Genomic DNA, 13,473 nt, shown 5'->3' on the forward strand with positions numbered 1-13,473 from the left:
AAAGCTGATTTCAAAACAAGATTGAACCTGTGGTAGGCTTTCACTAGTGATCGTTTACGGCTGTCCAACTGTGTTTGGATCACTGAAATGCATGTTAATACTAGTTATGAACAGGCTCTGGAAACTATGAAAATTGCAGACACAGCAGCGAGAAAAAATATATATAGTGAGGCTAAAACGTCAAGCAGACAAAGCTCGCTCCAAAACAAGAGTGAACCTGTGGTCGGCTTTTACTGGTGGTATTGTTTATGGCTGTCGACTTGTGTTCGGATCACAGAAACGCATGTTCCTACAAGGTATAAACAGGCTCTGAAAGCTATGAAAATTGTGAACACAGTAGCGGGAAAAAAAAGCAAATATAGTGAGGCTAAAATGCCAAGTAGACAAAGCTTGCTCCAAAACAAGAGTGAATCTGGGGTCAGCTTTTACTGGTGATATCTTTTACAAACAGTATATGAAAGTATATTGTTTAAAGTCTGTTTTAAAGGTGGACTTGACTTTGCAGAACTTGTTTTCTATTTGTATTTTTGCATCAATACACCAAGGCAAATTCCACGTATGTGAAAACCTACTTGATTCATTCTTATTAAAGTACAGTCAAGTTGTATAATGTTTTTAAACAATTTCTTTTACAAAAAGGACAGTTGACATGTTTGTGTGTTAGAGGAGAAAACATCATGTTAGATAGAAACAAAACAGTAAATCCATTCATTCGTTCTCCACTGTGGCTCATGTGACTTCATTTTCCCGTTTCCCTCTTTCTGGAAACTTATTTCCTTTCCTCTGCCGCTCTCCCATCATCACTCTTTGCTGACACTTTTATTCGCCTCACATTCCTCCGGCCCACATGTACATTCATGGTCATTCATGGTCAGGATGGTGTAGGTGAACGTAGATCTGATAAGTGTTGGAGCGAGTGTGGAGGAGGCCGACTCTGCATGCCAGACATTTCTGTGGGATTTCCATTTCTGATTTTACTCCAAAACTCACACAAGATGCCCAAGAAACACAGAAGAGAATATTAATTTAGGAGTTAAAAAAGATTACTTTGCATTACTTTTCAGGCCATGAATTTGTACTTCTGACATTTAGCAGATACGCAGAGTGCTGGGGATTCACGAGGGAAGACTTTTGCAGATTATAAAGTGACTTCTCTGCTGTCAAACAAAACACTGTGACTGTTGATTTAATCTAACTAGCATGAGCATTTGTTTTAGTGCTGTTTGCATGTAATGAAATATTCTATGTTTTGACATCAACACGCACTTTTCATTTGTTAATGACCCAGTCGTCAATGGTTAATTGTCCCTGATGTTACAGCCACCGCCCATCTGATACATCTGGATAAAACAAACATTTATATGTTTATTGTGAAAACTTTGTGTCCCAGTTCCACTCAGGAACACGTGGAGAGCTGCCAGTAAAGAAAAAACCCTTCCCTCTGGTATAATGGCCGTGATGCAGTTTGTTTGGTTACATAGTTCATTACAATAAAGGGTAAATAGACTTCTATGAATAGTCGAGTCATCAGTGGCTTTTTGTTGTTAGTGTCTCGTGTTCACAATGTTCTGGTTCCCAGCCGCTCAACAATTGTGATTTTAAGGCATAAATACTACGACCAGCATCAGCTTTATGGATCAGCTATGGGAGCTTTGACCTTAACAATCAATAGCACGTATAAAGTCCACACTGAATGTTACAGCCGAGGCTACTGATTCGGTGAAAGAGTGAAAGGCCTCCAGGAAACGAGTGGTTTACTGGATCTACAACCTCAAAGCCAAAAGTCACCCAGTACTAAATGACCCTTCATGTTTTTGTAGCAGATATTAGATTCTAATTTGTATTTCATAAGTGTCTGGAACATATCATGAGCTGCTAGATGAAGTTATTTCATGTTGTGTTAATCAAATTTTGGGGGCTTTAAAGTTCTTTTTAAACATGTTTTATTATGTACAATCAGGAAGGGAAATTACCCTGTTTTCCACCTGCCACTGTAGCTGCCAGTTTATTCCAAAATCCATCAGCCACTCAATATATCACCATTGTGTTTTTGGCTGGTTAGTGTAACAGCCACTTCTTAAGTGCTGTATCATAGGCAACTGGACTTGCTTGAGTTTGTTGAAGATGTTTCACCTCTCATCCAAGAGGCCTCTTTGGTTTGTGTTTCTGAACTGATGGATGAGAAGTGAAACGTCTTCAAGAAACTCAAGCAAGTCCAGTTGCCGACGATATAGCACTTAAAGGCGCTGTATGTAAGAATGTGGCCAAAATGGTTACTACAGTCAAATTCAAAATAGTGCCGCGAGTCATGTCCACCCCCCTCCCCTACAGATTCGAGGTTGCTGCTCTGTGCTGAACTGTCCGGTATAAATAGAAGTCCTGCGTATCTGTTGCGGAGGGCTCCGGAGTGCCGCAGCTGAGACGGAGCCAGAACGCCGCACTTCCGCAGCCGGTGGAAACACACACATTGACTAGAATCGAATCCTATCGGCTCCGCTGCTGTGCTGGAGCACAGACGCAACCAGCACGCATCTGGTGGAAATTGGGCGGCTGCCATGGCCGGGCCGCGTCACCGCATCCTTGAACTTCGGTTTTCCAGCGGACCGTTCGAGCAAGTCCGGCTTCTCTGCTGCTAACACTGCTGCCGGGATACAGCGGAGGAGGAGCCGGCTGCTAATGCTATGTACCAGGACACTGCTAATGCTGCTTGCCGTGCTGCTAACGTTTGTTTCTCAAAAAAATCAGTCAGGTCAATGACCCACCTGCACATGGGCTACAATGTATGATCAAAAATGAATAACAGCTGAAAGTATTCGAAATGTCCATCCCCGTCTAGCTATGATGCTAGTTAGCCAACTTTGGCTAAAGCTTACCTGTCGAGGAGAAGAGTAGCCACTTCGACATCTGATTTCAAATTCTTCTCCACTTTCAACCGTCTCCACCGTTCAAAAGCATCTCCTATATAGACCCTCGCTTTGCCTCGAGTTTTGTCTTGGCGTTTTTGGGAATCATAACGAGGTCCTTTGGGTTTAGTCGCACCGTCAGCCATTGTAGCTCAGTCGTAACTGTAACTGATGCTGAGACTCCACTGACTGTGTGACTGGTAGACGGCGGTGGGTGGCGCAACAGGCCAAAACACAAATTCAAAACATAAACATGATTTGCGGACCGTAATTTTTTTTTTCAAATGCGAATATTCTGGCTGTACTATTGTTTTCAGTGAGATCAGTATGTTATATGAACATTATTCCTTAGTCTCTGTGACATATTAGGAGGATTTTATTTGCTTTAGATTTCTTCCATATAGCTCCTTTAAGGCTACCATGACCTGGATGACTAAGATTCTTCTGGTGCTAATTTCCATCCCTGTATACCACTGCAAAATAGAAAATGAGTACAAAGTCAAAACTATTGATTCTAACTATGGGAAATGGTCTCACATTTTTGCATTAGCGATACACCCGTACCAGCTGTGCTTTCTCGCTCTCTTATTGTTTATGTTTTTACTACAGTCATTTTGCTGTTCTCTGGTACTTGTTATAGCCTGATTATTTTATCTTTTCATAAGAAGTGTATCCCCTTAGTGTCAAATTTTCTCTGTGGTATTAAGAATAGTATTATTGTATCAAAGGTAGAAATTCCAGTATCGTGACAACACAGGTGCAAAGTATATTTACGTTCCTTTCAACCCATTCACCCATAACTCCATCTTCCCCCAAATTAAGAGTTTTCCAAGAATTCTTCAGCGCAGTGACAAATATGGGGCTAACATAAAGAAGAAGGTAAAGGTAAAGAAAGGGGGATGAGAGAGAGAAGAAAGTTCATCACAGAGGCGTCTAAAAAGGAGATCATGGGTTGCCACAGGGAGCACAGTTTAGCTGAGGATGTTCTCAATCCAAATAGATTGTCTTTAAGGTTAAGGAGTGATAAGAGATCCCACATGTTGGAATTACATGAAGGTGGGGTTGGTGGTTTCTAATGAAGCAGCATCCTCCTGCAAGCAATCAACAGCATTTGGCTTAGGGTTTCAGTGGTATACCATGGTATTGGGATAAAAAAAAAAATCTGCCCTTCATTTTATTTATTTTCAAAATAAAGACTTTTTACAAATACTTCCATAAAATAAAATGGTTTCGATTACAGTAAGGTGTTTGTTCAAACTAGAATACCCCTTCTGTTTCTGTTCCTTTAAGGGTCATTGTAACTGATAATAATAATTGTAATAATAATAATAATAATAATTATATTGAGTATACGGTGTACAGTAAAACTGTGCTTGTTTCTTAAACAATTACAAAACTCTTATTGTTTCAATCCAATAATAGGATACACCAATTCATTGGACGATGGCACAGTATTTGCAGATATCACAAAGTCTTCCACGGTATGATTTTGATTCAAGTCAAAGGCCTGTGATCGATCTGTAAAAGTCCTCATCAGTTTTTTCTTAGCTGCTTACCATTATCTGCCTGGTGCTAAGCCGCTAGCACTGGTTGAATGTTTAGAAAGTGGTAGGAGGTGTAATTGGACAGAAATGGTGACACAGACATGCCAGGGGAATCTCAAAATAAAGGCACATCTTAAAGATGACGATATGAATCAATGTTTTCACTTTGCATCAGCGACAATGGATCGTTAAGGAGTGAATCAATACATCTGTCATCCTGTATTTTTCACCATCACTTGTATTTATTTTTTGCCAAAATATCCTACTTGTTGAACCAGCAGTTCTGAGAAGGCTGCCTATTTTAGGAACCCACTTCCTGTGTGTTTGTAACCAGGATGGTGCTGATGTGGTTGACTAAGCGCTGAGTCAGGCTGAAGGAATGTGAGACGAGCTTGAATTAAAAAAAATATGTTTCAGAGGGAATTCCCTCTGATTTACAGGGCGTCTTATCAACTTTGTTTGACGGTAAATTTAGTTGCAGTGGGATCCAGATCAAGATGGTTGGGTTTGCTCAGCTTTCCGTGTCTAACACTTGTTGTCTGCTGAAAGATTGTAACCCTGACTGCTTTGCAAAAACCCTCCCCGCATCTTTTCCTTGCCTTAGAGAGGTTTCATCTTATTCACTTTAGAGATTGAATGCAAATCAAGAGGTTGGTTCAGACAAACATTTGGAAAGACTCTGTGAGAGAAGAGTCCTTCATCACCAGCTGCAAGTGTAAATTGCATTCTTTGAATTTAAGACAGACCTGTCAACGTTGTTTAAAGCTCTCTTGTAATTTAAGTGGTTTCTTGTCAGATGCGAGATTCCTGCCTGCTGACCTTAAGAGACGAATGTTTGGTCTTTGCTCAATGTTTCTTCTTGTTTCCACTTTACAACTTGAGATATTTTAAGTGCTCAGAAGCCTCGGCTAATCTTAGCTTTTATTTGTTGCATGCTCTCTATTTAGACGTGACACTGAACCCTCTGTATAAAGTATTGATCGCTCGGTGTTGTGTTGAAGTTGTAAGGAGAGTTTGGTTATCATGGCAACAAGGATGAATAGGAGCATTATGGTGGGAATCGACTCGGCGGATGGAGCGAGGCGCTGCCCTTGAGCGCTGCATTTCTCAGCGTTTGAAGTGATAGCGGCGCGGCCTCTGTGGTTGGAGCTGATAAGCACCTCTCCCGCTGTCAAGACCCTGGGCTGCAGCTGCGCCGCGGTCATTATACTCGGCAGGATTTACAGCAGTCCAGAGGTTTGTCTCCTCTCCCCATTTATCTGTCACACACTCCCTCCCTCTGAAACACAGGCTCTGTGCTGGGGTTACTGAGGTTCAGGTTCTGTGTGTAAACTCGAGGCTTCATTGTTCTTATCAGAGTGGAAAAGTTTGCTTTTACTTTTCGGTATTTGTTGAACCAGGAGTCAAATGACTCACCAGTATCTTGTTGAGCGGACAGAGGTTTGATATCCCAGTTTCTGTGCCCTGTTCTTGTGTTTAATAAAACATATTGTTGCTTTTCAGTCACGTAGATCAGCGCCAACATTCCTCTGCTCATAATCCCATTTGTTTTTAGTTTTGTAGTAGTTTTGTAGTTTGCTGATCTCACTCTCTTCTCATTAATCTCCTTATTGTCTCAGTTATGTCATGTGCTGCCACCTCAGTTTAAATGTTCTTGTTGTTGCCTGAATAAAGTTGTGTTGTCACAATGCTGGAATTTCTAACTTTGACACAATACCCTAAAAAATATCGATACCACTGTCGATAACACTGGGGAAGATTTCAGTTGGGGGATACAAGATAAAAGTGTTATTAAAGGTTAATCTAACAAGGCTCAAACATGACATGGACAACTTTTCTTTTCATGGTTAGTAGCAGAAAACAGCAGAATGACAGTAGTAAACATAAACAACGAGAAAACACAGCTGGTACCAGTCTGTTGATAGAAAAATAGAAAATTAAAACTTTCAAATAGGCTGCAACTAACAGCTATTCTCATCATCAAGTTAATACACCAGTTGCATTCTAGCTTCATGGATTAATTGTTAGGTTTGTAAATGTTGGAAAATTTGTGACAAATGTCTTTTATACTTCATGTAAAAGGTCCAAAACTGGTAACCATCATAGAAGGCCAAGAAAACGAGCAAATTCTCACATCTAAGATGGTCATTTTAGGCTTCCTCATTATTTTTTGCCTATAAACAATTGATCAATCTTAACAGCTTTTAATTGAATTAAGCTTCAAACACACTTACAGCAAGGTGCAGATCAGTGTGAGTTTATTTTACAGACAGTTCACCCCAAAATCAAAAGTCCAGATTTTTTACTCTGCAGTGCTGTTTAACAGTCTCGATAGTTTTGGAGTGAGTTGCAGAGTGTTGGAGATATCAGCCGTAGAGGTGTCTGCCTTCTCTCCACTATAAGAGAACTAGATGGCACTCAGCTTGTGGTGCTCCAAGTGCCAAAAATTAAGTTTTAAAAAAACTCAACAGCAGTGTGTCTTTCCAGAAACAATGACCCAGTTACTCAAGATATTTTTTAAGATACATTTTTGATTTTTGAGTAAACTGTCACTTTAAAATCTATTAGGATCAAACATGCAACACAACTTTTCTCCAGTACATCATGTTTTATACTGCAAACATCGTCATCCATCTTACCTTCATGACGGAGGTTTTTGAGGTTTTGTCAACTAATAAATCACAGTAATTTAAAAACAACATTCCAGTCATCTTTCAAGAGATTTTTCTGAACATAGTGTTATTCCTGTTTTTTAGAAAAACATAAATGTCCATAAGTACAATAAATGCAGCTTTACAACCAATGTTTTTTTACAAAATGCAGTATTTTATTTTTGCCTTTTGGTGGATAAACTGGTTGAATCTTAATTACTCAGTGCAAAATTCCAAATTCTTTTCTTGTAAACTCATTTTTAAAACACGGTATAATGCTCTTACATCTCTTTCATCTGTCAGCAGTATGGACAGTGGTGAAGGAATTCCCTGGAAACCACACTTGAGTAGAAGTACAGATTTCTCATCAGAAAATGACTTTGGTTGAAGTTAATGTCACCTATTAGAATATTACTTGAGTAAAAGTCTTAAGGTATCCGATATTTACTGTATTTGAGTTTTAAAAGTAATTTGTGATATTAAATGTACAAGTAAATGCAGGTAATAAAAAAGCAAGCTGTCAGAAGTTTGAGGATTATTTATTATTTATATATTCATTTCCCCTAAAAATGAACACCATGTTTAAAATGGAGGAAATGGAAGGTCCTTTTCACACCTTAAAAGATTTAAAGAACAAAATCCAGTTTGTCCTTCCCTCCCATTCCTTCATTCGTCCATCCATCCCTTCCTTCCCTATTTTATAGTACTACTTTATAGTACTTTTATAGTACTATAGTTACTAAGATGCTTAGGGGAGTTATATCACAGTAAAAGTATACAGTTTATTGAGAAAATATAGACCAATACTGTTTATTAAAACTCAAATATAGCACAGATACTCCCAAAAAATACGTAAGTAGAGTATGGAAACCCAAGCTGTACTCAAATAAATCACATTATTCTCCAAAAATTAACATTTCTAAGAACAAATTTAATTTACTGAACTCTGCAGTTGAGGAATCACACAAACCAAAAGCCAAAGACAACTTCAGATAGCACCCGGAGAAAAGCAAGTTAGTGGAAAACAAGCATGACGGAGAGATAAACTTGTTCAAACATGCATTTTTCCACTAATTGGTATTTTGTTGTTCGTTTTGTTGACTCTGTCCTGTAACTTGTGTTACTGCCCTTATTATTAGTTTATTTTCCAGTAGTTTTCCAGTTTAATATGTCATAAAATCATTGTGCCATTCTCTGAGTCATTACTCGTAGATTAAAATATCTTCAACGTCTTCATCATGTCCAAAACAGTGAAAGCTAAAACAAGACCAGCAGCAGTGCTGGAAGATACTCTATCACTTTTTCCAGATTCACAGCCATCCTCACTTTGAGCTTGTCTCCATGGCAACACAGACACAACACAGGCACTTGGCGTTGACTGAGATGTTACCGAATAGATCCCTGAACCAAAAGAAAAATAGGCACAGGGGAGTCACACTGAGCCTCTGAAATGGACTCTGATGACTCATGCTCCCAGGATGCACTACAAGGGGCCGTGACAGATGACTGTGGCACGCCAGATTACACGCCAGTCCTCCACCGGGGCCTCAGCTCTAATGATTCACACTGCTCCAGCTCTGTTAGATGTGTTCGTCGGCCTCGGAGCTCAAACAGTCGAGGTTTATCTTCGAGCGGTGACACAAACTGTAGATTGGAAGCAGATGCTGTCGTGTGATAAGCTCCGCTCTCTGTGTCACACACATGATTTATAAACTACTTCAAAGTTGTGCTGCTGAGGTGTATGAAAGGATTTTGTAATGCTGAGTGATCGCAGGCGTCTTTAGTATTATTAGAGTGTTAACTTTGTGGCTTTTAGCTGTTAGTATCAGGTTTCATGGTGTTTATATAGCAGAGGAGCTCCATCTGTTTGAAACAAGAGGAGGACTTACTAGTAGGAATATTTTCTAATGATCACAATTTTATCTTAAATGCTACACAAAGTTTTTAGACTAATTTTTAGGGGACGTCACAGCAGTTATGTGCGCACACTTGTGGCAGAAAAACAGCAGACACCGGAGAGAAGTAGTTGAGATAGCTGTAATAAATATGTCTTTTTGTGCCGTTGCATGTCAGGACAGGATTTATATAAAAGATAATATTCATTTTTATAGAAAACCGTCACCGAAGATGCCATTTGGAGTTAAACAAAGACCTTCGTGGTTGCTAGAATTTGATTTAAAACAAAAAATCTGCAGCTGCAACCAGCCCAAACTCTAATGAAAAGATGACAAGTTAAGTTAGGGACTGTTGGTTATTTGTGAGAGGGGAGGGGTGGTGGAAAACACAGAAGGCATGTCAAATATTTTTTAAGCACCGGAGACAGACTTGTGGCTTTTATTTTGTGTTAGTGGAAGGACCTACAACTTTAAATGGTTGTATTTTGTATTCATTTTGAATACCGTCTGAACCCCAAACTCTGCCGGCGGGTTTGAAAGCATGTTTTCTTTAAAAATCGCCCAAATTACAGCTTTTAAGTAGCGAAAAATGGTAAAAACAGAAGCATGAAATAAACCATTTGCACGAACCTGATTCTGTGAAACATTAAATTCTGCGCTCCCACATGCATGACACACGTGGTTATTGACAAATCTGGTAATTAATGGTGGAGGGAGGGTCATGCATTTTCTCCCATTCATTCAGGTAAAAAAAGACTGTTAGCTTTGGGGAGCATCAAGATAAAATACTAATAATAATAAAAATAAAAACAGTCATACCCCACTAGAGCTGCAGCTAACCATTATTTTCATTGTCGACTAATCTGTCCATTATTTCTTTGATTAGTCGACTAATCATTTCATCGAAAAATGTGTTGAAATGTTGAAAAATGTCGGTCTGTCTCTCCCAAAACCCAAAATTATGTCATCTAATGTCCTGTTTCGTACTCACGCCACTCACGTTTTAGTTCACCGTCATGGTGAACTAAAACCGTACAAACGTAAGAAGCTGCAACAAAAGTATTTTGGGGTACTTTTATAGTACTTTTCTATAAAAGAAATGACTCAAACCGATTAGTCGACTACTAAAATAGTCACAGATTATTTTAATAGTTGTTTAGTCATCGATTAGTCGACTAATCATCGCAGCCCTATACCCCACCCACCTTCCTCCTTCGATAAATACAAAACAGGCCTTTACAAGAATTTACATGAAGTTGGTTTTATTTTATATTTCACATAATACACAAATTTGTCTAAAAAAATAAGAGATTAACAATTCCCAGCTTTTTTTGTGCCTTTGTATTAATACCAGCACTGAGAAGCAGCACTGCATGGTACAGGCAAAGGTCTTTAAGATCAATACCACAGTGTCCATGACTTTGACCTCGTCCCAGTCGATGCTGTGACTGGTTTCGGTCTCGTGTTCACAGTCTGCTGATGTTTGTTTTCAGTGTTCTCTCAGTCTTTTGTGCAGAGTTTTTTATATATTTTTTAAGTTTCTGTTTCAAAACACAGACATTGTTCAGTACTTTCTGTACCTTTTTATGTCCTCATGTTAATACTGAGACCAAAGACAAGACAAATGTTGGTGCATATTTACATATAACGCAATAAAACTGATTTGCTTGGTTTATAAAATGTCATAAAGCTGTGGAAAAACTCGAGACAGTTGTGAAATTAAATGGTAAATGGACCTTCGTGTGTATAGTCTAAGTGCTTTAACACTACATGTCACATTCAGCCACAGGTGGCCGAGGTTATTATACAAGGTGCCACTGGAAGCAGTTTGGAGTTCAGTATCTTGCCCAAGGCTACCTCCACATGTAGGCTGGAGAAGCCAGGGATCGACCACTGATCTTCTGATTAGTGGAGGACCACTTTCAGTTCGTGAATTGGGTCCATCAGTTCCCTTAAGCCCAAAGTTTGATCTTTAAACAGCTTGTTTTGTCTGAGCAGCTGTCAGAAACCAAAACACATTCAGTTCACTTTCACATGAGACCATTCTCACAACTGAGAGACCAGAACTGTGAAAATATTTGGCATCTTTGCTTAAAAAATAACTAGAAAGATAAATTGTTTATCAAACAAAGCAGATCAATTCAGTGGTGAATTCAGTTCAGTTTCGTTGATAGAGCCCTTGACATCAGAGGCTTTACAGCATACAACATCCCTCTGTCCTTTGGACCCATCGAAGTGGTTGATTTATTTTCTGTTAATCAATTAATCGCCTACTTCAGAGCTTTGTCTTGTAAAGTAGAGGCTCAAGAACGATCTGGTTTCACTCCTAATCTGTCAGAAGTCACTCAGATTATTTTTCTTCAAAGTGAAGTTTAGTTTTGTAACTCGCCGATTAGTTTCTGTTGTGTAACATCCAGCGGAGCTAATGCAGGTTACACGCATGACATGTTGTTGACAGCCGTGATGATGACTAAAGCTGTCAACATCTTCTCAGTGTTCCTTTGTGGCTTGTTGCATTTTTGTTTTTCACGTCCAGGAGCAAACAACAACAACAAAGTGCAGCGATGGTGACATGCAAACAGCCTACAGAGCTCGCATTCATGCAACAAGCGGCTTGTGTTAATTCCCTGTTTGGGTATCTAAAGGCTGCAGCTTGTATTGTAGTGCCAGTTATCCAGTAAGCTCTGTTTAGTAACAAGCTATTGTTTGTTTGTGCACGGCCACGCACATGATTCACAGAGTATGAGTCACAGGGAGAGACCTAAAAGAAGAGCGCCGGGTCACACAGATGGTCATAATTAAAGGGTTTCATCCCAAAATGAGATGTCGGGCATTTTTAACTCGCCGTTCCGCATGGTAACGATGGCATCTTTCCTCCGTCTTTAACTCCCTCTAATCTGCTCAGAGCAGATATTTGAAGAGCTTGTTCCAACATGAAAAATCCACCACTGCTTGTAGGTCAGGATATCAGCAGCTTATTCCTTGTGTCCTCTGTCTCGTAGAGCTCGACGCAGGAGATCGGCGAGGAGGCCGAGGAGGACGCCATCTTCACCATCACGCTGAGGAAGGTGCAGCTTCACCAGTCGGCCAGTAAGGGGCAGCGATGGCTGGGCGTGGAGACGGACTCGGCCCTGAGCCTCTACGAGACCTGCAAGGTGCGCACCATCAAGGCCGGCACGCTGGAGAGGCTGGTGGAGTACATGGTGTCGGCGTTCAGGGGCAAAGACTCCACCTACGTCACCATCTTCCTCTGCACCTACCGCTCCTTTGCCACCACCAAGCAGGTGCTGGATCTCCTGCTCAACAGGTAACGTGTCTGTGCATGCCGTGGGTGGTAAATGTTTGGGGTCACAAGATGATTTTATTTTTTTTCAGATTTTTCTTAAATTTAACTTCTTTGGCCTCTAAAATTCATTTTGTACAAACAATGTGAGAAAGAAAAATGAGTCTAGTTCATGTTGTTCTAAGGCCTTTTAACAGGGTGTTGGCACGTCCTTAAAAAGTCTTACATTCAACTTTTATAAATTTTTGTACTAAAAGCCGTTAAATAGTCTTAAATTCGATTCTGAAGAGGCTGATGTGCTTCCTCTTTTAATTTAGTCCTCATTTGAGATGTTACAAATGATGCGTTTTGCCCATGGCTTCATCAGGTTCATCAGAGCATGGGTGAAACGTGTTGTTTGTAACATTTCAAATGAAGATTAAATTAGTGTTATCTGCTTATTTCCTATCAGTCTGATGTTTCCTGCCATCACCTGCACCAAGTTATAAAGACTGACAGCGCTGTGCACGAGGCATGGGCTTTAAAATGAGTCTTAGATTTTAATTTGTGACATCTAAATCACCACAAACATTTTATCTTTTGTCATTTATCCATCTTTTAATTTTTTCTTTTCAAGAGTTGAGCTCTTCTGTGTGAAAGTCCACATTTCTGATGTTGCAAATCTTTAAACCTACTGCTGAACCTTATATTGTCTTTACTTTATATCTGCACTGATCTGTTGGCAAAAATGTGGATTCACCTAACTCACTCTTATAACCATATTCCTACATTAAAACTACATATATATACTGCTTACCTTTATACTTATCTGCAGTGCTTGAATAAGAAAAAGACTGGTTGTTGAAAAAAATCAGCCTTAAACGTGGTTAAAAAATTATGTTTGAAAGTTTTTAAGAAGTGTTGCATTTAAGTTTTGCAAAGTTAGCATCATCTTCAGCAATGAATAAGCAGTTCATAAACATTGTTCCCCTTTTGGTACGTCTTTTGCCTGTGTATTTTCTCTGTCTTTTTAAAATTCGTGAGCTGCTACTGAAAAAAGATAATAGAAGAAAAGATGAGACGTTTTGTCCTCAGAAAAATCAGCAGCTAGGGTTGCAATGGCATAAGATTTTCACAGTGCGATAACTGTCACAGAAAATATTGTGGTTTCACTGTAACTATTTAATATGACATAATAAGGTTTTATGATGAAACCTG

General features: G+C 39.5%; 1 protein-coding gene across 5 annotated transcripts in view; it reads left to right on the forward strand.

Moving 5' to 3' along the window:
• ralgds (ral guanine nucleotide dissociation stimulator) overlaps positions 1 to 13,473 on the forward strand; it is a 102,174-nt gene that overhangs the window by 64,763 nt on the left and 23,938 nt on the right. For all 5 annotated transcript variants that reach the window (XM_049579581.1, XM_049579580.1, XM_049579584.1 and 2 more), the window contains exon 2: positions 11,996 to 12,300. In XM_049579581.1, the coding sequence (XP_049435538.1) occupies positions 11,996 to 12,300 (305 nt within the window). The remainder of the gene's footprint in view (positions 1 to 11,995; positions 12,301 to 13,473) is intronic.

This window comes from Epinephelus fuscoguttatus, linkage group LG6 (assembly GCF_011397635.1).
Source record: "Epinephelus fuscoguttatus linkage group LG6, E.fuscoguttatus.final_Chr_v1".
NCBI lineage: Eukaryota > Metazoa > Chordata > Actinopteri > Perciformes > Serranidae > Epinephelus > Epinephelus fuscoguttatus.